At 48.1% G+C, this 27657-nt stretch overlaps 1 protein-coding gene and 1 pseudogene across 2 annotated transcripts; both read right to left on the bottom strand.

Moving 5' to 3' along the window:
* Window positions 1–679: 679 nt before the first annotated feature.
* On the bottom strand, window positions 680–27251 carry RAB20 (RAB20, member RAS oncogene family). Its single transcript, XM_079779258.1, has 2 exons — window positions 26859–27251; window positions 680–1705 (listed from the first exon to the last, which is right to left on the bottom strand). The coding sequence occupies exons 1-2, from the start codon at window positions 27028–27030 to the stop codon at window positions 1176–1178; spliced, it is 702 nt and encodes a 233-aa protein (XP_079635384.1). The 5' UTR covers window positions 27031–27251; the 3' UTR covers window positions 680–1175.
* Window positions 18503–21259, bottom strand: LOC307104422 (large ribosomal subunit protein eL33-like; annotated as a pseudogene). Its single transcript has 2 exons — window positions 21248–21259; window positions 18503–19020 (listed from the first exon to the last, which is right to left on the bottom strand). The product of its transcript is annotated as a large ribosomal subunit protein eL33-like (transcript).
* Window positions 27252–27657: the final 406 nt, after the last annotated feature.

Here is a 27657-nt window from a genome sequence, read left to right as displayed (position 1 = left end):
CCCAAATGTGATGGTATTTGGAGGTCATGAGTGCAGGGCCCTATGATAGCAGTCGTGCCCTTATAGAGAGACCAGAGCTCGCTCTCTGTGCCACGTGAGGACACGTTGAGAAGGAGGCCACGCCTGGCAGAAAGCTTTCCCCTGGAACAGGAAGGGCTGGCACCTGGATGCTGGACTCCCAGCCTCCAGAACTGTGAGAAATAAACGTCTGCTGTTTGGTCCACCCAGTCTGTACCTTGTTACAACAGCCCGAGCTGGCTGAGACATCTCTTTCCCAACCAGAGGTCCCCACATCTGGCCTACAAGTTCTCAATAACATTTCTCAGAAAACAAAACCTATTGTCTCACAGCTTCCCTGCCTTAGCATCTTCTAATAACACAACAGTGCACCCACCAACCAGCAGAAATGGGGTTTCTGATTTAGCAACTGCCCGGTGGTGACCCAAGCAGACCTTAGCAGAAAGAGAGCTTTCAGTTTTGCTTTTTTTTTACTGGAATCCATGTCATCAAGACAGGCATATGGGCTGATCTAAATATGTTGGACCCTTAAGGATTCAATGCAGCTTTTAAAAAGAGAAGTGCTTTAAGCTCACAGCATCTCCCCAGAGCCCCCAGCAAGGAGTCCACCGGGGGCACAAAATAAAGTCTAAAGCAGCACAGTCTCCACACCAAAGTTCTTCTCAAGATTCTTTTTAATAATATGTGTCGTTCACGCCGCTACAACCAATATAAAAACAGTGATTCCTGGTTTTGTATAAATTAACATGTGGAGAATCTTTGTGATGCATCAGATACAAGTTCCAAATGACAGGACCAAAGATAAGTCACAGTGAAGAGAAACGTCTGAGAACAACAAGCATGAAAGTCGTACAGGTGCTCAGACGGGTGCACACCCACCCGAGCCACCCTCCACCCAGGCCAAGGCGTCAGGAAAGGATCAGCGCGGGGACAACGGTCTCCAGGAACCCCGATCCTGCAGCTCCCCGCCGCCCAACACAGGATGCAGAGGCGCCGATGCACATTGACCTTCTCTTAACAACTAGCCGTCATTTCCACTCGGATCTGCTCCTCCGTGTGCGCAAAGGAGTTCCTTGAGTGTCTATGCTCCTGACCACAGCTCGCTTGGTCCCACTCCTTGCCAATTGTGTAAGCTGGGGGCCGGGGGTCTCTGAGAGTCAGGCACAGCACCCAGATTTGGTCCCTCCGGGCGGCTTGTAACGGGAGATGTCCACGGTCTGCGGCGGCCCCTGCGCTCTCTGCCGCAAGATCACGGGCACCACCATGTCGAACAGGGTTTCAAACAGCAGGTCCACGTTGTGCCCGGTCTTGGCGCTGGTCTCGAAACACATCTGCTCAGCGGCCGGCATGTCCTTCTCATCCAGCATCTTGTACTTCAGGATCTTTTTATAAAGAGCCACCGCCTCCTCCAGCCGCACCTGCTTGGGCCCCCTGGATGGCGCATTGCCGCCCGCGGGCCCGGGGCTGTCCCCTTCCGTCTCGCAGCCCTCCGAGGCCCCCTCCTCACTGAGGTCCACCTTGTTCCCCACGATGGCGAAGAGGCAGTCGGTGCTGGCTGTCTCCGTCAGGCACAGGAATCTCTCCTCCAGCTCCACCAGGCTCTGCGGGTGGTTCACGTCGTAGGTGAGGATGACCGCGGCCGCCCCCCGGCAATACATGGAGCCCAGGCCGTGGAACTGCTCCCGCCCTGGCGGGGGGAAGGAACAGAAAGATGTGGTTATCTCTCCTCTCAGACGCACCCACCAACCGCGACACACAGGGACCCCCGGGAGGGACCATGGAATTGTCACCCTGGGTGGAGACACTAGTGTGCAGAAAGCAGTGACCAGCCCAGGCCACGGGATCTAAGTGCAGGGCCCTGTCCCTCTGGGGAATTGAGGGCCACTGCAAGCAATTCCTGCACAATCTCATCACGCACTGTAGTTAACCTCCGAGACCAGGAAGATGCCTGGTCTTTATTTTTATTTTATTTTTTATTTTTGTGAGTTTATTTGAGGCAAACTGTCAACATATGCCAGGAAGCAGAACCTCAACGAATTGAGATAATGCTTCCCCTATTTTCTTTTTAATTACAAACTAGTGGCCCGGTGCATGAATTCATGCACTGTGGGGGGGGGGGGGCGCCAGGTCCCTCAACCCAGCCTGCGCCCTCTCACTCCTTACCGCCTGCTTACAGTGCAAGTGGGAGAGGCTCCCCACCACTGATGCTGTGCTCGCCAGCTGTCAGCCTGGCTTCCAGCTGAGTGGCACCCCCCCTGTGGGAACACAATGACCACCACGGGGCAGCTCCTGCATTGAGCATTGCTTGGTGGTCAATGCACGTCTGAGCATCCGGTAGTTCTGCCATTCAGTTGATTTGCATATTAGGGTTTTATTATATAGGATTGCATGGCTTGTTCCTGCTTTTGCATGTTAAAAGGGAGTGTTTAAATAAAATGCTCCCTCCATGGGCCTCGATGCCGGATGACATCTGTGCCACATCTCAGCATCGCAGTTGCTCTGACACGGCACCAGGCAAGCCTGGCTTCACACAGGTGCGCACTGCCACCCGGGCCCAATGTCCTGCCCTGCCTCCCAGACCTTCGCTCCTGTCCAGCTGCCTGGATGCGGCCACTCGTCAACCCACTTGACCCCTCGTCACTTCCCAGGGGGTTCCTGACCCCCTTCCAGATTACCTTTAAGTCTCTTGTCAGTCCCATCATCCCCCACACACAGCACACTTCCCGCCCCTCACACTCCCTGGGAGCTCTAGCTCCTCCACTCAGCACAATCGGGTCCACACCTTGTTCTGCAGTTAATATTTGTCTCTCTACCAGTAGGGAGGGCTGGACCATGTGGTTTTACGTGCCCCTATGTATTTGGTGCTAATAAATGTGTTGAGTTAGTGAAGCCACAAATTTACCACCACCCCCATTTAAAACAAATGCACACACACACACACACACACACACACACACACACACACACGTGTTTCTCTTATATAAGATTTCTTAGTTTGTTTTGTAACAATTTGGTCTGATTTTCAAAATGGGAGAAGCCTCATTCACGCCAGAAGCTCCATTTGCACCCTGCACTCAGCATTTCGGCATCTCGACTCCCAACCTTTACTCTGAACCGCAGACTGAGGACAAGAGCGGGGAGGGGTGTGTTAAACCCACAAAGAACTGAAATTTCGTCATACTTGAATACTTTTATTTCCCCATGTCTAATCATCAGAAAACCGACATCAAAATTACAGCTAAACTACAGAACAACCATCGTTCAGATCCGTCGATAATCCAACTAAATGACAGCCCTACAACTAAGGATTTAAAGAAGGAGCCCCATTGAGACTGGTTGTTTTCAGATGCAAGGACAGAATAGTGGTGGAGAGCAGGCCTGGGTCCAGGACCATGGACAGGCTACTTAACCACCGGTGATTTAGTCTTCTCTTCGGTGAAAGGGGACAGATGACAGGACCTTGCAGAGTTGTGACGATTAAATATATGTATAATATATGTAAAACAACAACAACAAAAACATTAGAAAACCTGCTAAAGGTGCAGATCCCGGGTGAGCGGCAAGCCCAGCGGGCCCCTTTCCTTGGGGTTGGTCTCCGGAGGCCCAGTCTCATCAGTGCTGGTGTCCCTGGTTTTCACAGACGGCCCCTTCCTCTCCCCTGCTCTTGTTCACTGTGGGGAGGTGGTACACTGACGATTCGTACATTTGAAACGAGGCCTCCTCCCAAAGCCGTCCCAGGCCCCAGGATTACTCAGCCCTCCTTCTGCCGCTAGATTCCACACCCCTGGACGGCGGGACGAAAACCCACACTGGACCCAAGCTCCCTGGACACCCACGCTCCCCGGAGGAGCTTAGCAGGGGCCTTCTGAACCCACAGTTCTCAGCTTGCTTGCTGACACTCACAGGGTCCCTTGGAGAGCTAACTGTATTTCTAGGGTGTCTTGAACAGCTTCTCTCCCTGGCAGGAATCGGAACCTGTTTCTGAGGAAGTTCTGAACTCCGCCTGCAGTTTTTCCGTTTAGGCTACAGAGCCCAGCTGCTGACTCCAGGGGGAACAGAACCCAGAGGTCCACGGCCTTGACAGGGGACAGAACGCAATCTTCGTCCTCACCATCCTCTGAGATTGAGCATTTCCTTCTCTTATACACACTGGCAACAAACCAGAAATGATATCGAGGAACAATACCTGTGGTTTTGCCACCTGCAGAATCACAGAGGCTTTCGATTTCGCATCCCAGTTGCCACCGCGCCATCGAGGGTTTATGCAGATCGCCACTCACTTAAACATCATGACAGCTAGTGGACCTGCCCTTTGTCAAGGAAGCCTGGTTTCCTGATAAAACTTGGTATTCTAGGGCACGCACTTAAATAGAGCATTCAGAGAAAGATCGTGAGCTCATGCAACTCGGGCACAAAAGGATTCTTGACACAAAAGCAATGAAGACCCCTTGGTCTCTGGGTCTTTGGAACATGGATTAAAGGCATGATGCTTACACACATGTATTTGTATAAGCTTAGTGTCCTTTTCCAACTAACAACTGTTTTCCGTCAAATGAACAAGTTTCACACCAATCATTCTGACACAGGCCAGAAGGCACTGCCTCGTTAGGGGGCAGGCTGGCGGCCCCTGTGGCCGGCCCTGGAGAGAACCACCTGCTCAGAAAGACACCCACGTCCTGGGAGAAGGGCCCAGCATGGACCTACACCTGCCAGCTGTCCTCCGCTTCGCCCAGAGCCAGGGCTCCTGCCTCTCCAAAAATGCCCCGAGTGCATCCTCCAACCATCTGATGGCGGAGGTGAGATGGAGGCACCAGGCCGGGACAGGTTTTGCAGGAGTTGGAGGTGGCGTCCCGCCCTGCAGGATCCTGAAGGTGAAAGTGAAGGGCCAGTTTACAGCCACCAGGCCCTCCCATCCCGGGTGCGGGGAGGGGCCAGCCTGCTGACAAGCAGCACGTCCTCTGGAATTCATCACCCGCAAAGCAAAATTCCTTCCTTTAGCACAGCCAGAGCAGGCCAGCCCTAAGCCCGAGCATCTAATTATACGTTTCGTGTCAAATTTCACTGCAGGCCAGCAGACAGAAACTAAACAGTCTTCACCCATCTCCTCGTGGACCCCCTCGGGAGAGGATGATCAAGTGCTAGTTACAAAGAAATGAAAGCAATGCCGCCCCGTCATCACCGCTGAGCCGGGATTTCCTTTCAGGCACTGATCTAAGGCAGAGCGACCCAGGCATCCTGAGGTTTCCAACAGCTAACAGTGTCATCAGCACCCACACACTGGATCTCACAAGAGAGATCAAGGGGGGGGGGGGGGGGGGGGGAGTGGCATTCCAGTTACCCCGGGAGGAATTTTCCAAGTCTGTTACATAGCTCACCGAGGACAAAAAGGCCACTGTGCTCATGCCTAGGCCTAAAATAGTTTTCCTTTCCAGATAAAAATGTCTGATTTGCCTTTAAAAATACTAAAGAAGTAAGTAATAAAACCCAAAGAGAAACCACAATAACTCCTGGTAAAGGAAGCAGGAACCGGAGTCCCATAAGCTAGCCTGAAAAGAGAGTTAAGTAAAAGTTGCTGTTTAAATCGCATCACCTGTCATGCACCCATTCACCAGTACAGGAGAAACGGAGGCACCGGAAGGGGCCCACAGAAGCAGGAATGGCGACGCCCAGAGCCAGGACTGTCCCAGGTACCAGGGAGTCTGTGGTCTAACTACCCACTAAAGAGCCCAACTCTAGAGGTGGATGACCTGCCTTCCAATCCCCACAGTGTGACCTTGGGCAAGTCACTAATGCTCTGTGCCTCAGTTTCTCATCGCCAGAGGGTGGTTGTGAAACCAGAACTCAAGTAGACAGGTAAACCGCCTAGAACTGTGCCCAGCAGGTGTTACGCCCTATACATGTTTGTTTAAATCGCGCATCAGATTTCGGCCAAACCTAAGGAGAAACTCTGCCATCCCAGGACCACCGTGGCGTGTGTCCTCGTCGGCACATTTACAAACTGTCTCCTAGGGCCTGTTGGTCACTTTACAGCTGACCAAACTCCTGCCGCTTCCTTATTTTTACAAGGCTTACTTTCCAAGGATGACCTTCTCCCCAATTTCGGGGGGCACTTTATCACATGGCCGCCGTACAAGGTGCCAGGAGAACTGAGAAACGAGCCAGCCCAGCGCAGGCCCAGGAAGACAGAAGTCAGCCGCCCACAGTAACCCCAATCAGCTGCTGGACGAGTGAACACAAAGTATCCGCTCGCCTTCTCTTCTATTCTGTCCCCATCCTCTGGACAAAAGACAACCAGCTTTTCACTCTGAGCATTGTAACGTTTTTGTTGAAAGGATGTTAAATAACTGAATGGGTGGTACAGCCATCAGAAAGCATGTTACAATACTGGCTGCGTGTTCTAAACATGGAGGGAGTACTTTTTAAAAATACTGATGCCTGGGGAGAGATCAACCAAAGGACTTGTGTGCATGCATATGAGCCTAACCAGTGGTTAAGGACAACAGGGGGGTGGGGGCATGCGTGGGGAGGGGTGTGGGATGGGAATGGGGGGATGAGGACAAATATGTGATACCTTAATCAATAAAGAAATTAATTTAAAAAAAAATACTGATGCCTGGACCCCACCCCCACCCCAGAGCACATGAATCAGGGTCTGACGAGAGCGTGGGTACCAGAATCATTTTTAAATCTCCCCTGGTGATTAGTGTGTGCAGCCAGAGGTGACGACCACCAACTTGCGCAGTGAAAGTGGGAGATAAAAAGGCGGCTTTACGATGGGAGAGTCGGAATGCTTATTTCGATCCAGTAGAAAAGTAAGGGCTACCAGGAAAGGTAACTGCAACCTCTGCAAGAAAGAGGAACTTTGAAAACACCCTGCCGGCTCCGGAATGCCCACTGGACCTGCGCCCACAAAAGTGTCGATGTTGCCACACGAGGAAAGAAAAAAACTCAGATCCACAGAGGCAGAGCTGGGAACAAACAGAAATGCCAGGGCACACACAGCAATAGGACCACCAGCACAGAGCGAGCTGCAACGTAATTCCCTTCAGGGAGTTTTTAAAAATAACGTAAGATCCTTTTCCCAGTGCTCTCAACTGCCAACCACAACATTATAAATACTACCTTCAAGATTACTTTAGCTTTATTTTGTGCAGTTTGATGAGTGTTGGCTCACGTTCATGGGCAAGGTCTAGAACATTCCATCTGCTTGGATGTATGATAGTGAACCTGGTTCGAGAATGGCACAGGGAAGCAACTACCTCCAGAAGTGTTCACAAGGAACAGATGTTTAAAGCCTTTCTGAGCAATAAGAAAGAAGACCCAAGAGTCTTCAGGATGACTGAAGGAGTTGCTGCCTGGAGCCGGCCCAGGGCAGGTGCAAACTCCACCAGAATATGAAAACGGAGGAGGCAGTGGGGCCAGGGCACTGAGAACCTACTGTTCACGCAGAGGTGCGGGTAAGCCAGCGGTGAGTCTGCCGCCACCCTGATACCTGTGTGTGACGGTTAATTTATGTGTTGACTCGACCAGGCCATGGCGCCCAATTGTGTGGTCCAACTAGTCTAGATGTTGCCATGGAGATATTTTCTAGATGGGATTAATGGCTGCAATCAACTGACTTTCAGTAGAGCACATTACCCTCTGTGATGTGGGTGGGCCCCATCCAATCTGATGAAGACCTTAAGAGGAGACTAAGATTTCCTGGAGAAAAAGGAATTCTGCCCTCAGGCTATACAACCTGAGCTTATAAAAGATCGCACCTGCGTTTCCAGCCTGCTGCCCTCCGGATTTCAGACTTGCCAGCGCCCACGATCATGTGAGCCACCCCCACCCCCACCCCCCTTTCCTGACAAACACACTTGGAGCTGCTCACTTGTTTCTCTGGGAAATGTCCCTTTGGGAACATACTGCTGCGCAAGCCAGACCCTCCAGAGGGTGGGACTGTCTCGGCAGCCCGTCTTCCCTCTTGCTTCTCCATCTCCGGACCTCCACGGAGGCACCGATTCCCTCCACAAAGAGAAAATGCCCTGCAGCCCCTCCCCACAGCCGCCTGGGACACGGTCACCCACCACAGACCCTGCGGGCATTCCACGGTGCCTCACAGCTGGGCCACTTCCCGGACCCCAGTAAGGGCGTGGCCGCGCCTCTCCCCCAAACTGGCCACCAGCTCCCTGGGAATGAGGGGAAGTGGCCGGGAAGGGGCTTTTCAGCAACCGCAAGTATCACTTTGACCCCAACTGGTTACTTCTTCACAAAGAACCCCTTGTCTGCCCTCACTAGCCTGCCAGTCCTCTTTCAAACTGAAGATGCAATAATTAAAATTTTCTGCCATGTAATTCTGGGCACCTCCTAGCTGGCTTCAAAATAAAGTGTGAACTCCACAAAAGTACACAAGTCCTCTCCTGCTGGGTTCTCGGCGGCTAAACAGTAACCATAGGCATGATGATTTCTGAAATAGGTATCTAGGAACATCTCCTATTGGGGTGGGCTGGGGTGGGCACCGTACAGGGGGATGGGGGATGGGACAAGGAATACATTTCGATTTTTTTCTTGGGTTTGAAGTTACCTCCTTTTTTTCTCTATCTTTTATTCTTCTTTTTTGTTCTTTAAAAAATAAATTTAAAGAGGAAAAAGAGTCTTTCATTGCAGATTTAAATTATGTAACAGAAAAGAAAAAAAAGGGAGGAGTTCTAAAGTCTCCTACCATCTGTAGTGGGTTGAGCGGGGTGGCCCCAAAGATGCATCCCGGCCCTCATCCCCAGAAACTGTGAATGGGACCTTATTTGGAAATAGGGCTGTTGCAGGAGAGAGTAATCAAGTTAAGATGAGGTCACTGGAGTGCAACCTAATCCAATGTAACCGGTGTCCTTATAATAAGAAGAGGGACACAGAGGTAGACACACACAAGGGATGACGACGTGAGGACAGAGGCAGAGACGGGAGTGACGTCTCTACAAGCCGGGAACACTAGCAACCAGCAGATGCTCGGAGAAGAGCCTGGAACAGATTTCCTTCAAGAGCCTTCAGAGAGACGAGCCTGGCCCGCTGGCACCTTGACTTCAGACTCCTTCCTCCAGAGCCGCGAGAATAACGTCCGCTGTGTAAGCCCCCCAGTGTGGGGACTGCGTTATGACAGCCCCCGGAGACTCCGACTCCACGAAGGTATGAACTGGGCTGCAAGCCGATGGCCTCCTCATTCACCGATACCAACAGTCATGAATCGAACAGAAACCATGTCCATGCGCAGGGGCCATCCTGCCAGGAGAAACTTCTGCTTCTTTCCCCTCGCCACCTCCTCTTCCCTCTACCAGCAGAAGAAAAAGCTAGGTACTTATGAACCTCCATGACCCACACTGGAGAAGGTGATAAGGATGGTTCAGGTAACAGTGAACTTCAATGAAGATGAAGTGTCATATGCCATCTCCTGAGCCAAAGTCAGCAAATCTGCTGACTCCCCGAAAACAAGTCATAAATTACAACGCTAAGTTCACATGGACAGAAATGCCTGAGCCTGCTTCACTGGTTCTAGTTCGACCTGATGCCTGTAAACAATGACCTTCAGCCCTGGCCGGTGTGGCCCAGTTGGTTAGAGCATCATCCCATTCACTGAAGGGTGGAGGGTTGGATTCCTGGTCAGGGCCAATACCCAGGTTGCTGGTTTGATACCCAGTCAGGTGCATGCAGGTGACAACAGATCACTTTCTCTCTCTCTCTCTCTCTCTCTCTCTCTCTCTCTCTCTCTCTAGTCAATAAAAACATATTCTCCAGTGACCTTCACCCTCTAATTTACACAAGAAGAAACAAATCATCCAAGTCCAGTTCCTTCTCTTTCTTGAGAAATACCAGAAGGAAGAGGTAGTAACACTGAAAAAGATATCAAAGAGAAACTAATGAAGTATCCAGTCAAAGAAAGCAGTAGACTGGCTGCATCTTGAGAGGGGGAGCTGTCACAAGAGCTCTTGTGACAAGCACAGGTGTCCCTAGACGGAGGTAACCTCAGGGTGGCCAGCTGAGTTCCCTCGGGGTAAGGGGCTCCATCCTCATCAAGAGACCAGGTGCTGATTTGAGATGTAAGCTGTTCTAGCTCTTAAAGTAAGTACACCGAATGACAGTAATTATTCCTATAGCTCAAACTTTCACAGCTCTTGCTACGTCCAGGCATTGCACAAGCCCCGGTCAATCACTTAATTCCCACCCACCTGGACAGGCTGCTGTGGCATTTTCACCCCAGGCCTGATGACAACGCTGACAGAGGGACACGGGCTGGCCAGGGACACACAGGCATCGAGGGCCGAGGCAGCACCTGAACCCGGAGCCCAGGGTCCAGAGTCCCTGCTCCTACTAGGAAGCTTCGAGTCCTACCCTAAGACAGGCTGGGAGGGGAGGGGCTGGGCTCAGAAAAAGTCTAGAAGAAAAAACAATGGGATGATATCTGCTATGCCTCTGTTATCAGAAAGTAAGCAAACCCAAAAAGGCAAGATGAACCAAAGACAAAAAGCACGCGTCCTCCGGGTAGAACCTGCTCTCACAAGGACAGCTGTCTCCTCCCAGCAGGGCAGGTGGTGTGGGCAGGGCTGCATGAATTGCTCATTGTTCTCATGTCTACAGCCTTGTCCTGGCCTCACCAGCCCGGGGTGGGAATCACCCTCTCCTGGCAGAAGACCCTGAGACCAGCCTCCTCCCACTGCCCCGGCTAGGGAGAGCCCCAATGGGGCACATGTCACCACGGCACAGGAAAAACCTCACACAACTCTGAGCCAACAGCGTCAGCTGGATAGTAAAGAGTAGGCATTTAAAAGGAAAAACATCCTGGTCTACAATATGAATGAATGTTTTGGGTTTTCTTTTTCTGCCAGAGGAAGACTTGAAATCTCAACACCTACTAGTGAATTATAGCCACAAAGGAGGCGATTAGATAACATTTTAAAGATAAGCTAATAATCAAAATCCAATAATCCAACTTAGTTGCTTACACGTATAGTTCCTTTGATTTTGCTCTCGATAGTCTGTGACCATTAAAGGGAATTAAAAAACACAGCTGTGCTTCATGACCTCGAGGAGGATGACTCTTAGTCTAGGAAGCCCACAGCTCACACGAGTAATAAAATGAAAAACAGCACTGGGGGACATAACTGCCGGGTCAGCAGGCAACTATTCCGCTGCAGGCATCCAAACCCAAACTCGTAAAATGAGACATTTTTCCTTTTATAAATAAGGGAATCCACTCCCAAAATAATTTCTAACTAATAGAATAGCAACATCTAAAGGAGAGAACAATGTGTCAGAAAAATGGATTTCTTTTCACATTTAAGCACATATACAATGATTTTTTTACCTAGAGCAGCTGTGTCATTTCTATTGTTTCTGTTTGATAATTTGAAGATTAAACTAAAACCATGCATGTCATAGGAACCACTCAAAAAATTAACTGCATATATATTAACCCCTTACCTGTGACTCACTGATTGGGCTCTCTGAAAATATTACTAAGGTTATAGAATGATAACTGAAGTTTAATCCTTAAATTTCTTCACTCTTTTCAGTCATGAATTTACTAAGAATAATTCAATAACAAGACCAAATAACTGAAAGACATGTTCTTTAACACTCTATAATTAAGAAAAAGAGGCAAATCCAAAGAAAGTACAGTTATATAACAGATTTACCTTTAAAAACAAAAACTCTCACATATCAGGATATTTAATCCAGTCTCCTTGACCTTCAACAGATACACTGTTTCCTCTGATAATTAATGTTTAGAATGAGGTTATCAAAGAAAAATTCAATTAATTGCTAAATTCTCTACTTACTAAAACAGGAAACTAAAACCATTTCAGATTTTTCAAAGCAAGTTTGAACTTGTTTTAAGCTCAAGACTGAACTGCAAATACCATATTAAGAAAACGCTTTAAATCTAGTAAGGGTTTCTCGAAATATTACGTTATCTAGAATAGCCTCTTACCTGGAATACTCCACTCAATAAGTACACCAGTTTTTTCTAACAGCTTTGCTATACAGAATCGTTTTTTTCTTCTTCTCCATAATATAGTCTTCCAAGAAACACACATCAGAGAATAAATGTTTTCCTGTTAATTCTATCACAAGGGCAGCATATTAAACCCTTTCTGAACAATCCTAAGGAAACAAATGATTTTACAGATGTTTACTATGTCTAGTCCTCTTTTGTTTAACAGATTGGATGTGTCCTAATAAAACTCCCTGAAAAGTACATTATCCATGGACAGCCATTATAAAAGCAGGAATCCCTTCTGGGATGACAGGGGACACCTGGTATGAATGTAAAAGGAACTACAGAGCAGGCCTGATGAGCTCAGGTGGGTCGGTCACATGGCAGGCCGGACAAGCTCAGTGACCAAAAGTAACCCCATAGAAGGGTCTGATCATAAATTCCTAAGGCAGGTAATGATGGGTAGTCAAATCCCAGGCCTGTAGCTTCCTTAGCAAAGGTCAATCTCTACCATAATCCACCCTACCCATTATCCTTATGCATCTAGGATAATAGACCTTTGGAATGTCAAGAGTGATTTTCTTTGCCACACCCCTCAGAGGCACCACCACTGACACCAGAGCACAAGACCACAACACGCATTGCTGTTGTGTTGCCATGATCCCATGTCCATTTACAGCAAATGCTAACTACCCTGTACCCACCAAAGGAAAAGAATATGCGTCTCACCATTTTGCTTATCCAACACTAGCTATTTCCCCGCTTTTTCTCCCGCCTACTTAAGCTACCACCATGAGTTTCATGTAACCTTCCTTACATTTCTCCTTGGACTGCAAATGCATAAAGAGAACTACAAAACTGTCATTCTCTGGAGCATTTTCTTAACCCAGTGGTCGGAAAACTGCGGCTCTCGAGCCGTGGTTTGCCGCTCTGTTGACTAATGAGTTTGCCGACCACTGTCTTAACCCATTGAGACCTTGCTACTGGTCATGTCTTCAGATTTGGCTCAAATAAACTTTAATAACATTTTTCTATAGGACTGGACTTGGATCAACACTGGGAGTACTAGATATAATTTTATTAATTTAACAGTTCAAAAACCCTTTTAAATCAATCATATTGAAGTATTTTGTTAGAGCTCAGTTGATCATCCTATATAATAAAGAGGTAATATGCAAATTGATCATCACTCCAACACACAAGATGGCCGCCTTCATTTGGTCAAAGATGGCCACCACAAGATGGCCGGCAGGGGAGGGCAGTTGTGGGCGATCATGCCAGCAGGGGAGGGCAATTGGGGGCAACCAGGCCTGCAGGGGAGGGCAGTTGGGGGCAACCAGGCCTGCAGGGGAGGGCAGTTGGGGGCAACCAGGCCTGCAGGGGAGGGCAGTTAGATGTGACCAGGCCTGCAGGGGAGGGCAGTTAGGGGCAATTGGACCGGCAGGGGAGCAGTTAGGTGTCGATCAGGCTGGCAGGGGAGTGGTTAGGGGGTGATCAGGCTGGCAGGCAGAAGCGGTTAGAGGCAATCAGGCAGGCAGGCAGGCGAGAGGTTGGAGCCAGCAGTCCTGGATTGTGAGAGGGATGTCCCAGATTGCAGAGAGTGCAGGCTGGGCTGAGGGACACACACACCACACACACCCTGCCCCATGCACAAATTTCATGCACTGGGCCTCTAGTATTTAAATATATGCTGTATATTGAAAGTAGAAATTTTAAATAATTATGAATAGTCAAATTCATAGATACAGAAAACAGAATGGCACTTACTAGGGGCTGGAGGAAGGGGGAGTGGGGGGTTGTGGTTAATGGGTACTGAGCTTCAGTTGGGAAGAAGAAAAATTTTGGAGATGATCATGGTGATGTTTGCACAACATGTGCATATACTTAATGCCACCAACTTGCACACTTAAAAATGAATGAAATCATAAAATTTACTTTATGTGTATTTCACAATTTTTAAAATTCCATATGAGAGAAAGAGAGAGAGAGAATTGCATGTAAAAATAGTACCTACTAAGAACAGCAGAAAACTCAGGCCTGATCACTGCCCTGCTCCTCTACCCTAGGTTGCAGTAAGCCCAAAGCTACCTCTCATCTACCTAAACTGTGCATGAATCACCTGGTGATCTGGTTGAAAGGCAGATTCTGATTCAGAGGTCTGGGAGGGGCTTGGGTTCTGTTGCTGCTGCCCGCAGACTTCACTTTTGGACCAAATGCTGTAAAGCCTGGAGCAGTCTGGGACAGCTCTCATCAATTCAAGATAAGATACAGTATTAGTGCACCTGACTCTGCACCTCACACCTGAGTTTGCCATTTTTACACTTCACCCCTCTACCGCCTTCTTCCTGACATTCTGTGTCTGGTAATAGCCATGAAGTAGCTGCAGGTTGCTCAACCAAGGGAAGCGGAAAGGCTTTGGAAATCTCCACTCTTGAGCTGCTGGGACCTGTGGCCACACAGTAACTCACTGGAGTTAATCGGATTGGAAATTAATTAGGTTTGGAATGTTGCCTTGGCCACTACTAAAGAAAATGTGTGCAGTGAAGGAAACAATGTCAGCCAGCTTTGAAGAGTAGGAACAAAGTCCTCAAACAGCACAGAAAATGTTTATAAAAAGCCCAGGCACAACCCAAATGCACACTGCTACCTCACAAAGCGCCGGGACAGGAGGGTCACACACCATTCTTACCTGCGCACAATGCAAGAGCCTCACAGAAGAGTGCCAGTTATGACATAAACTCAGAAAATACTGAAAACATCCTCTACTCATTCTGACTTCATTTCTTAGGACAAGCTGCCAGTTAGAAAGGAAACATTGCTTCCTCCGGTCTTGGTTATTGATGTGGGTGTCCCGGAGCCTCCCTAGGCCTCCGTGTCCCCACCACTTTTACTGAGTCAACTAAATCCGCTTCCTGCAACCAAGTCTGCTACAGACCCTCCTAGGAACTGCCATCAGAGCTAATACTGAGTGAGATTTCACTTCATTCTGCTGGGCAGAATGGCAAGCTACATGTGCACACATACAAGCGCACATGTATACTCACAAGCATGCATACACACACACACACACACACACACACACACACACACTTTCATTCTCCCACTGTTAGTGTGCACATTTTACAGATCCTTAAAGAGGCCCAGTATACTCATGCAGCTGCCCAAGGACACCCCCCGCCCCAGACTAAGCAGCTCATGTCACCCTCAGTGGTATGAGTAGCCTGGATATGGAACTGCCAAACAATAAGGGTTTAATGGCACTGCAGGGCCTCTAAATTCTATTAGCACAAGGACGAAATTTGGTCAAGCACTTTTTAAAGCAATTCCACCCTGACACATGTTAAAAGACAATTTTTAAGAAAAGGCAAAAATCACAACACTCAAACAGATATGAAAATAAATACACGTTAAAGATATTATTTAGTCCAGCTGGCGTGGCTCAGTGGTTGAGCATCAGCCCAGGAACCAAGAGGTCATGGCTCGATTCCTGGTGTAGAGCACATGCCCAGGTTTCGGACTTGATCCCCAGTAAGGGGCATGCAGGAGGCAGCCAATTGATGGTTCTCTCTCATCACTGATGTTTCTCTCTCTCTATCCCTCTCCCTTCCCCTCTCAAGTCACATAATATACTGGATTAGCTGGCTCTGTATAAATGAGAATGCACATCTCAGGCATGAAAACGGGTATAAAGTACATATAATTCTCTACGTGGTAAAGCGCTGGTGGAACAGACATTTTAATACATTAATCTTGTTAGTTATGAGACAGCTCCAAAGTTGGAACTACTTTTAACTTACCGCTTTTGGGCACAGCAATGTTTTTTTCAGTTCACAGGCACACTATGCACTAAACAGACTGTACCGTCACATCCTGTACACACACACATAGATTGCGTATCTGAGCATTCTGTCCTGGTTGACTCTCACGTTAGAGTAGATGTCACTGCTGTGAAGGACACAGCGTGGCTTGGTGACTAAGTGCAAAAACACTAGGGCAGTTTGCCCAGCTTAGCCCCTTCAGGGTTCATGTGAACTTACACGGGACCTAACCTGGCTACGTGCTTGAGTCCTAGACAGGATTAATGAGCTGCAATGGAGAGTTAAACTGTCCTGGCACACAGTAAGTGCTATGTAGGCAGCAGCTACTCATGGGCCAGAATCTGTGATAGAGCCTCATCTTGGGGAGGCTTTGGAGAGGGTTTTGGGGGGGATTCCTGAAGGACTTTGTAAGGCCACAGGCTTCGTGACAGCTGGTCAGCCTATACAAACAGCATGACAAACATGCCAGTAGGCTTATTCTCCATATCCGAACACTTGCTTCAGGTAAAGGTAAGCACTTCAGGTACAACCAGAACAAGACAACTTCTTAAACGAGGTGTAAATGTTTATCTACCACAAGATAACTCTAGACGCCTATGAAGGCTATTAATAAAATTTAAAACTTTTAAAAAATAAATAGGGAAATAATCTAGCAGAATACAAAAATAAACATGAGAGTATTAGCTAAGGCAACTTTAGTTAGAACATGGCACAATGCATTCTTTTGATGCAACAAATGTGTTATTTTAAGTAATTCAAGGCAAAATAATAGAGTAGATAATACCATAATTCTAACCTTTTGGCACTATTTGGTGTATTAGCACTGGCATTACACAGAACAGCCTTGAATTGCTATAATGCATTACTTATTTAATTCCACTTAAGTCATGAGTCCTTCAAGAAAATACCTGATTTGGAAATTTTTCATGGCTTAGAATTGTTACTAAAATTATAACATTGAGCATTTGGCTAAAGTGCACCTCTAGTTTTCAGAAAATAAAGAAATAAAAAAGTAAGACAAACTGATAGCAATTTTCCCGTGCTTTCCATGTTTCCCAGTAGTACATACATTTTGTTTGTTTGAGGAGAGAGAGAAAGGCCATAACAGAGACTAAAATAAGACAAAAAGCAGACCTCAAAAATCCAGGCTCCTGAGCATCCAGTGCAACCTGACTGAGCTAACTGCGTGACCTCTCTGGGCCTTAGCTTCATGGTCTGCAAAAGGGAGGTGATAAAAATGCCAACCACACAAAGTAGTTACAAGAAATAAGTGAGGCTAGCCCTGGCCAGGTGGCTCAGTTGGTTGGAGCATTATCCTGTACACCAGAAAGGTCGTGGGTTCAATTCCCGGTCAGGACACATACCTAGGTTTCAGGTTCCATCCCTGGTCGGGGAGCGTATGGGAGGCAAATGATATCTCTCTCTCTCTCCCTGTATGATATTTGGTTCCCAGGAAGCCAATAGAAATCCCTGCTACTAATACAAGCAGGAGCCCCCAGGAAGGGCTGTCCATTAGCAACCTGGAAACCTTTCAGAAAACACCTCCCAAGCAAGTTTTCCATAGGAACCCTGCCCTGGTTTCTAGCAGACTGTAGTAAGGGAGAATTTCAAAGCACAGATGCCCCTAAATTAAATCAGTGTACATGACAGCAACAGCAAGAAAGCAGCAGGGAAGGGCGGCTGAGTCACCAGACCTGGCTCTGGCCCCTGTTCTGCCACCAACTAGCCATCAACTAGCCACTGGGTGGTGGATAAATAACGTCTTATGTCTGTCCCCTCATCTGAAACAGGAAGAGGCTGAGAAAACTGTCCTTCAAATCCTGTTCTAGTTTTAAAGGTTATGCCAGACTCTACAGTTTCCATTCCTGCCCTGTAACATGGTGACCTACAGTGGATATGCCAAATTCAATGACTACTGCTGCGTTGGGAAATTAAGAATCTTCGATAACTCCAAAGCTGAACAATGGCTTTTACGATGATCAGAATGGTCTCGTCTTTGCTGCAAACAACACCGACCAGAGTTTTATTGATTTTTACAGAGAGAGGAAGGAAGAAGGAGAGAGAGACACATCGATGTGAGAACAAGACACTGATTGGCTGCCTTCTGCATGCCCTCCACAGGGGTTTGAGCCTGCAACCCGGGCATGTGCCCTGACTGGGAATCGAATCAGCAAACGTTCAGTGTACGGGATGATGCCTCACCAACTGAGCCACACTGACCAGGGCTTGACTGCCTTTTTTAAAATTCAGATTGAGATCTTCCTGGTTTTTGCATACTAAATGAGTTTTGATGGAAACCTGGACATTTTCATACTGTGTTATGAGACTGTGGATCTTACATAAGCCTTACATTTTAGCTGTCTCCCTCTGGTACAACCTCAGAGGGGCTAAGGGGGCTGGGGCAGGCATGAACACTTTCCATGATAGTTGGAGGCACAAGTCCAAGCTCCCCACGTGGCCTCCACCAGCACCACAAAGTGGGAGGGCTCATTGCCACCTGGTGGGGATGGAGCTCGAGTCCCTAACTCAGCCTCCTCCGACGCCACCTGAATGTCTGGGATAAATGAAGCAGAAAGAAAACCCCGGGAGCTCACCTCACTGTGCCATTCCTTGGATCTCAAGGCCCCTGGCCAGTCTGCCTTCTTCTCTCCACTTTTCAGAATCTTCTTACGTTTGTTTTGTATATAACTTCTCAAACGTTTTAGCTGCAATTAGTGGGAAGAGTAGGGAAAAGTACATCTGATCCATCTTCCCAGAAGCAGATGTCCTGATGTGTTATTCTTCATGTCTACATAGATTTTTTTTTTCCCCACAGGAAAACAAATCCATTTTATTTATTTTCAGTAAGTTTAAATCCTCGAGGGGTACACCATTACCCGGATTCTGTGTCCAATAGCCTTGGCAGGAAGGTTGCTTCGGAATTTAGCACGAACCATGCCACTGTTTCCATTCCACAGTTACCTTTCCCCAGATGGCTCTGGTTTTGTTTGGTTTGCCACCAGGAGTCACTGTGCTGTTCTTTGCTTTGTACACATAAGCACATCTCTTGCCTAGATAGAATTCTGTTTCATCTCGAGCATAAACACCTTCAGTTTTAAGAAGAGCTGTGTGCTCCCTCTGGTTCCGGAGACCCCGCTTACGGCCAGCAAAAATGGCCTTGGACCACAGCCTTCCAGAAATATCTGTCCTCACAGAAGTCCTGTTCCCAGCAGGCCCCTAAAGTTCGGCAGCAGCGCTCCCACTCACCTTCTAGATAGATTTTTAATGACATCAAAGTAAAAAGAGATGAGTTCCTCAAGAGTTGTCTGAAGACACATATAATTAACACCACAGACCAGTATTTCCTTACCACGTACACAACGGCCTCGTGTTAGCTGTGTTACAGAGTTCGTGACCATATTTTTACGCTGGTTTTCTCATTCAGAAACAATACATTACGAAAATAAAACCATGCATTTCAGCCTCCCCCAATGTTTCCCATTGCTTTCAACAATTTCACTCAGCCAAAGCTTAGCTTAAAAAAAGATACCGTAGCGTAAAAGGATAGATTCTACAGAGAGCATAAAAATGAATAAAACCCAATCTTCTCTCCAGGAGTTTGTAAACCAGAGATAAAACAAACAGGTAACAAAAAGAGATAACAGGCAGAACACAATGAAGAACACCAGGTCACATTGTAGCCCAGTCTGGAGGAAGGAGGAATTCTCCCTCCGCTACCATGACCAAGGCCTGCTTCACAAAGCCTGACACGAAAAGATGAGGTAAGAGTCAAGCTGGGCATTGCCAGGACAGGGGATATTCCCGGGGGGAGAGACCGTAAGGGAAGTGAGATCAGAAGGAAGACCGGCATGTGTGATGAATTACAAATGCAGGCATACCTCAGAGATATTGCAGAGTTGGTATCAGACTATCGCAATAAAGTGAGTGCTGCAATAAAGTGAGTCACGCTCATTTTTTTGGTTTTCCCATGAATAAAAATTATGTGTACACTATACTGCAGTCTGTTCAGTGAACAATAACATTATGCCTAAAGAAAATCACAATGGGCCCTAGCCGGTTTGGCTCAGTGGATAGAGCATCGGCCTGTGGTTCAATTCCAGTCAAGGGCACATGCCCAGGTTGTGAGCTTGATCCCCAGTAGGGGGCATGCAGGAGGCAGCCAATCAATGATTCTCTCTCATCATTGATGTTTCAATCTCTCCCTCTCCCTCCCTCTCTGAAATCAATAAAAATATTAAAGGGGGAAAAAAAACACACAAAAAAAACTCTCTTTAAAAAAAAAGATGGGGGGGGGGACAATGGTAAGATATGTACAAATATAATACCTTAATAAAAAAATTTAAAAAAACAACACAATGGACATAGCTTAATTAAACTATACTTTACTGCTAAAAAATGCTAACCATCATCTGAGCCTTCAGTGAGTTGTAATCGTTTTGCTGGTACAGGGTCTTGCCTCGATGGTGATGAAAATGCAATGTCTGCGAAGCACAATAAAGTGAAATGGAATAAAAGGAGGAATGCCTCCAGTGCCCTTGGCTAAGTTCTAAGGCACCTGTCTCGGCTACGGGAGTAGCGGAGGAAAGATAATCCAGGCTGGGAGGGGCTTTGGGGGGACATTCACTGGGTCCAGAGGCCCAACAGAAACAGCCCTCAGCAGTGTACAGAGGAGACAGGAGTCGGGGTCAGTCGGGGTAAAAAGAACACCGGAACCTGCCTAGGCCGATGGCACAGGATGGTGGGACCATGAAAACCTGTCATCGCAGTGATGAAGCCATTATTCTAAGAATAAGCAGTTGTTTAAATGTGTGTGAGAGAGTGTGTGTGTGTGTGTGTGTGTGTGTGTGTGTGAGAATGTGTGTGAGAGTGTGTGTGTGTGTGTGTGTGTGTGTGTGTGTGTGTAAAATGTCTTTTTTGCTGAAGGGAAGTTATATGAAGTCTCAATGAAGCAAAAGGGGGGCAAATACAATTTGGAATCAGAGAGTTTCTATTTCCCCTGCAAACTTCAAGATAACAAAGCATGCCATTATCTTCCAGAGACATTAAATGTGATTCAGGTATTATTAGTTAATGAAGATGACTGACCTTAATTTGTTAAATTCTCCTGAATCAACACCTCACTAGTGAGCCTAAAATACCACTTCCCACCGGCAGAATTCCTGGCGCCCCCTCCAGGAGGACTCTTGGGGACCTCCCAGCACGGGCAGTAGCTCACAAGCGTCCTTTGTCCTCAGCAATCTCTCAGTATAATGGCACTTTGTCTGCCTTGCTGAACCCAGCAGTCGATTTTCTTCCACCTATCTTAATATCCACATTCATATTCAGGCCACTGCTTTTGGTAAAAAATAAAAATTTTTAAAAAAACAAAACAGAAGAATTCTACAAAGAAGGACTTGCACTCAAAGACACCCATTCAAAATCTTCAGTAAAGATGTGGGCCCACCTTCAAAGACATGGACCCACCTACAAAGACATGGACCCACCTACAAAGACTTGGGACCACCTACAAAGACTTGGGACCACCTACAAAGACTTGGGACCACCTACAAAGACATGGACTCCCCTACACAGTTATGGACGCTCCTACAACACAGGCTTTGCATGTTTAGCTTCCAGATCCCAAACTTCAACTAAGACTTATTTCCAAGAATTTCTGTCAGAAGCTCATGCTAATCTTAAATTCAGGTCCTCACCCTCACCCCAGTCTAGCTCAGATCAGACACACACAGGAGAAACTTGAATGCTACTTGAGTTTAACTGAATCATGAGTTCCTCAATCACTGAACGCTAAACACTTGAGAGCTTCTGTAAATACAGAAGACTTTCAGAGAAGTGTTTCCGCTTTGGATGATCTAGACCAGGGGTCAGCACACTGCTTCTGCAAAGGGCAGATAGTTTTGTCTTTCTGTGCTACATAGTCTCTGTTAAAACAATGCAGCTCCACTACTGCAGTGGGAAAGCAGCCACAGACAGTATGTAAACGCTGGGCACAGCTGTGTGTCGATAAAACTTTATTTACAATGACTGGTGAGGGGCCAGGTCATTCCTCTGATCTGAAAAAGGGAATGTAACCCATCAGATGCTCTCCTGCCACACAAATACTGATTTGTCAGGCTGAGAATTGCCATATCAGGACCTCATCAACCACTCAGCAGCTGCACTAATCTAATAAGAGATAAGTCCTCCACCGTGGCTCCACATTTGCTTTAGGCTGTCTACCCACTTCTGTACCAATCTCTCAAAGCTCTTTAAAATATGCAGTCCTCACAGGCCATTCCAAAGGATCAATGGTCAGTAACTCTGGGGTCCCTGTCATAGAGAGCTGGGCTCTAGGCTCATTCACAACTCTGCCACCTTTCCAACCTGAACTAGCATCACTTTGGAAATGGCATCTCCGCCATCCCCTACATCTAGAACAGCTGCCTATGGGGCTGGGCTTGTGGCTTCTGTGCAGATTGGAAGAATGATGATGAGCTTGCGGTCCTCACATGCACGGTCCATCTCATCCAGCGTGTTCACTTGAGCGCCCCGCCCCCCATCCTTCGCAGATGTGGCCCCCTCCTAGCTAACTTCACAGGTATGGGCAATTATATTCATCCTTTTTCCAGGCACCATGATTGCCTAACCCGGAATGCCAGCATCCTCTCCTGGGTTGCACTAAAGTTGTTCAAGAGGAAGATCTTAAACCAACTACTCTAAATTTTCCCTCTCTTTGATGTCTCTACATATTACAGAATTACTTTTCCCTCTCTTTTCCCTCTGTGACATGTTTGCTGGTGGCCTTCATCGTCCTAGTCACCCAGGGCCAGGAGACAATTGTTTATTTAGCAAACACTAACACAAAGCTTCCTCATTCCTCCTTTGAAGCACTTGGTCAATATTAACTCATTGACTCCTAACAACACTCTAGGTGGGTGCTACAGTTGTTTCCTTACCTACAGGTAAGGGAAGTGAGGTGGAGAGAGGTGACACAGCCACAAAGTCACACATGTGGTCAATGGCTCTGCTCAGCAGAACAACGACCCCCACAAAGAAGCTCTAACCCCTGGAGCCTATGAATATACTATGTGACATGGGAAGGAGGAAATAAGGTTGCAGATAAATTAAAATTGCTAACCAGCTGACTTTAAAACAAGATTATACTGGGTTATCAGGATGAGCCTGGTGTAATCACAAGTCTTTTAAAAGTGGGATAGCGAGGGTTCGGGTACAAATAGCTGAATATTTAGCTTCGATATTGGAGACTGAGAAGGGTAAGGTTAACTGTTTGTGTGTTTTTTAAGATCAGGGCCTCCCGGCATAAGAACCGGTGCTCAGGCTTCAAAATAAACCGGTTTTCAGCCAGACCATAGCACTGCTCAACCTGTACTGGAATCCACAGAACACCCCCTAAACCACAGAGGGATTGCACAGCCATGTGAGAGACAAGGTGCAAGAACACTGTAACTTCTTTGAGAAGGTGTTCACAGTACCCCTAGTGTACTGTTCTAGTCAGGGCTGACAAGGAAGTAGGGAGCAGCCCGGCTGGTGTGGCTCAGTGGTTGAACATCGACCTATGAACCAGGAGGTCAAGGTTCAATTCCTGGTCAGGGCCTGTGCCTGAGTTGCAGGCTGGATCCCCAGTGTGGGGCATGCAGGAGGCAGCCAATCAATGGTTCTCTCTCATCATTGATGTTTCCATCTTTCTTTCCCTCTCCCTTCCTCTCTGAAATATATAAAAATATATTTAACAAAACAAAGTAGGGAGCATGGAGTTCATCTTAGAGACTAGCTCGATTGGCATGAACAGACTGCAGGTGAAAGCATGGAGAAGGGAAATGAGGAACATGTTACTGGAAACTGAAGGAAAGGAGATATATTGTAAACATAAGTCATCCCCCCACCCTCCAGGGGCTACAGCCTTGAGAAATGAGGGACAAATAAGGAGGATGTCAAGCCTTCCAGGTCTGGTGATGGGATCTATTAGGGCACACTGTCACTTTCTCATAGCCCTGCTGTGTTTTCTTCAAAACAATGATCAGGTGTGAAGTGATGCCACTTATTTCCTCTGTTGGCCTCAAGGCCCTGCCTAGCTTACCATTGCTGCAGAACAGAGATTTCCAACCGATGTGCTACAAGAATTTTCAAAACATGCAGTACCTGACTATTTATAGTCTGGGGCCCTGACTCCTTTTCCCTGGCTTAGATTGTCAAATTTAAAAAAATGACAACAGCCAACACAATAGCCATCGGTGTGAATGAATCAAAATTATACCTATTTTATTTTATTTTTTTTTACAGATGGGCAAAAAATATATTTTTAGGTGTGCCCCAGAATTTTAGTAATTAATTTATGTGTGCCATGAGATGAAAAAGGTTGAAAATCGCTGCTGTAGAGCAGAGCCTGAAACAGTGCCCAGGTACACAGTAGGGGCTCAGTTTGCTGAACAGTGGGCAACATCTTTTTAGGCTGCCCAGGTATTAGTACGTTCTGCTGGGGCTCTGTCTCATCTCCGGGCAACCTCCTTTTGCTTCTGGGATTTAGCAAACCGTATCTGGTGACCACGTCCAGCTGCCCAAGTAGGTAAGGGCGGAGCCACGAAGGCATAATGGAAGGAAAGTCCCTGCACCTGGACAAATCTCCCCCTTCTAGCTTCCCCTGGCCTGCAGGCTTCAGGCAGCCAGGTACATTGTTGTCGTTGTTGTTTAAATAAATCTTTATTGTTGAAAGTATTACATATGTCCCCTTTTCCCCCATTGCCCTCTCCAACTCCCCTTCCCCCATAAGCCCTCACCATCCTACTATCTGTGTCCGTGGGTTATGCACATACCCATGTGAGTTCATTGATCTCTCCACCCTCCCCTGCATTCCCTCTGAGGTTTGACAGTCTGATCAATGTCTCCATGTCTCTGGGTCTATTTTTGTTCATTAGTTTATGTTGTTCATTAGATTCCACATATGAGTGAGATCCATGCCAAGGGTAAAACAGAAACTCTCACTCCTTACTATCACTTTTACTATTAAAAAATCTAATACCCTCCACAACCGCACACTCCCACCCCACCCACCCCATGCAACCAAGAGCAGCATTAAAAGACAATCCATCCTCTAGCTCAGCAGTCGCCAACCTTTCGGACCTCACGAACCACCAGTGCTCCGTGGACCACCAGTTGGCGACCGCTGCTCTAGCTGGTTCTCATCTTTCTGTCTCGGTTTTGGAAATTTAAATGAACACAACTTTAAAAAAACGATGTGGAGTGGAAAGAAAATATAAGCGCAAGACAAAAGGAGGATCCCTTGAAAGTTAAACTTCTGAATTCCCAACGGGATGACTGAAAAGGTATCTATCTATATTCATAGCCCTCCTTTCCCTCCAAGTGGCCCATTACCCCACAGTCCCTGGGGAGCCAGGCACAGAAGTAGCTTGTGTGACCTCTGACTCTGAGCCTAAGCCTGTGTACACAGGAGGTTGACAATGGGGAGAAGGGGCCTGGCCGCCCCCACGGCCCCCCGGGGAGCCTGACTGAGCTCACACTGGGGATTCCAGGAACAAGGAGGCGGCACCTCAGGCAGACAGGAAATGAATCGCTCCCCAAGGAGCCCAACAAAGTATCCGGGACACCTCATTAGCTGTATTACTAATCCTCTGGCGATCAAGATTCTGGCTGCATCGTGTCCTTATCAGTAAAGAAGAAAGTGGACAGCCAAAATTACACTGCTACGTCTCACCACAGAGGACGGAGGCGCGGGATGTGACACCTCAGGTCAGCTCCTGTTCCTGAAACACCAGAACCTGGCTACCAAATGCTTAGTGTTAGAGTCAGCTTAAGCATAAAGGATCTTGGAGAAACCTCACTCTGGGGCCTGGAGCTGGAGCAAAGAGCAGGGAAGATGCTATTTTTACAGCGTGATTGTAATAAATTAGTCAAGACATTAACTGCCATAATAACAAAAAAGACAGCAATAAAAAAGGAGGAAGGAAGGAAGAGAAGTGAATGTACCTCAGTGGGCATCATTAATTCCGTTTTAAAGAGAGAATTAGTTAAAATCGTGTTTATTTGGCAGACGGGTACGCCCAAGCTGGCAGTTTTAAAAGTCTAGACAGGACCTTTGGGTATTTATGTCACGTTTAAAGTGCTGACATTTAAAAAGTCAGACCTTAAAGTTTCAGGCTTCTAAAAAGAATGTCCACCGAAAACATGCCATACTATTTAGTTTCTTATTTACTTATTCTTTTTCATGGGAAAGGACATATATTCTATTGCAACACCACACTGCCATTGTAAACTGAACCCTTGAATCAAGATCTTCTAAGTTGTACTTCTGGAAAATCACAAATACTACACACACTAAAAATAATTCATTACCTATCATAGAAATGCTGCTGCAGAAAACCGCTCCAAGTTCCATAACATACAAGAGCCGAGATCAAGCAGATGATAAAGAAGCTGGAAGATGCAGATATGCTTGGGACTAAGAGAGGAGACACTTGAGTTCTGTTTCCTGCTTTCCTGACTGAACCTTGAAGGCTCCGTGCCTCAGTTTCCTCTTTTGTAAAAAAAAGGGGGGGGGTAACTATACTAGCCTTGCTCACCCCCCAAGTCTGTTGTGGATATCAAATGAGAACTGTTTGTGATAGCACTTAAGTGAGTCGGGTCATCACCTGCAGGCTCAGTGCAGGCCCAGGACGCTCTGGAGCCAGACACTACCATAGGGCGCCCAAGTGACACCGCTCCTCTCCGGGGCCAGGGGTACTTTCTAAGCTCGACTGCATCGTCGCTAAATACACCCCGTGGTTGAACACTAAGAGTTTCCCAACCAGCAAAAGACAACAAGTGGGAACGTGCACTGTGACTGGGGGCCTGATCCCTGAAATGGGGTCCCCTGCCATGGGAGGAGGGGACCCTGTAGGTAACCGGGGAGGCCTGCCCTGGGGAACCGGCCCTGGGGGGCCTGCCTTGGAGGACTCCTGCCCTGGAGGACCCCGGCCCTGGGGACGCTACTCTAGGCCGGAGCCCTCGCCCCGTCCCCGGGGGGCTCCAGGACGCCGGGGCCCGGGAGGCGCCGCCCTCACCTGCGGTGTCCCAAATGGAGATGTGGTAGGAGCGCCACTGCTTCAGGTAGAAGGCGCCGCCCACCGTGCTGACCGTGTCCGCGAAGCGCCGCTCCATGTACCTCTGCAGCAGCGACGTCTTTCCCACGTTCATGTCCCCCAAAAGCACGATCTTCCCGTCGGGCTTCCTCATTTTCGCGCAGAAAGCCCCCCGCTCCTCCTGGACCCCGCGCCGGTCCGGCCCGTGCGCTCCCGGCACAGCTGGAGCAGCTGGACACCCGCCCCGAGACGGCGCGGACCGAGACGGCTCGGACCCGGAACTCGCGGGGACCTGAACTCGCGGGAACCCCAAATTTGCGGGGGACCCCGGGGACTTTCTTGCCCCGACGTCCGGAAGCAGAAGCGCGTGTTGGCGCGGGGGCAACACCGAAGGACTCGTCCAGCGCCCCGCCCCGTGCCCTGCCCCGCCTCTCTCCTGGCCCAGCCTCCCGCCCCGCCTCCCACTTCCCGCTACAACACCCCCCAGCCCCCCTCCCCAGGCCACACCCCCCACCTTAGTCTGGGCACCCTACCCCACCTCGCCCCAGGCCCTGCCCCGCCCCTCCTCCCGGACCTCTCAGGCCTGGCCGGGCCTCCCACCCACCGCCCCCCATCCCCTAAAGCCCGTCCCCACACCCCCACTTCCCTCCTGGCCGCCTGGCACCGCCCTTTCACTTCCCGCCGCCCCCTTCCCACCTGGCTTCCCGGCACTGGTGACCTCTGAGCCCTGAGGTCCCGGGCTCGCGAAGAGGGCCCCTTGCCGCCCAGTCCACCCAGGGCT

Source organism: Cnephaeus nilssonii, assembly GCF_951640355.1.
Source record: "Cnephaeus nilssonii genome assembly, chromosome: 8".
NCBI classification, from domain to species: Eukaryota; Metazoa; Chordata; class Mammalia; order Chiroptera; family Vespertilionidae; genus Cnephaeus; species Cnephaeus nilssonii.
The sequence above is the reverse complement of the archived record's forward strand: the minus strand, read 5'-3'. Positions and strand labels throughout refer to the sequence as shown.

What these genes read in the sequence shown, in the direction of transcription:
- RAB20 (XM_079779258.1), bottom strand. Translation starts at nt 27,030, where the DNA reads ATGAGGAAGCCCGACGGGAAGATCGTGCTTTTGGGGGACATGAACGTG. An exon ending in CTCCATTTGGGACACCGCAG is followed by an intron (nt 1,706 to 26,858) that starts GTGAGGGCGGCG and finishes TCCCCCCGCCAG; the next exon opens with GGCGGGAGCAGTTCCACGGC.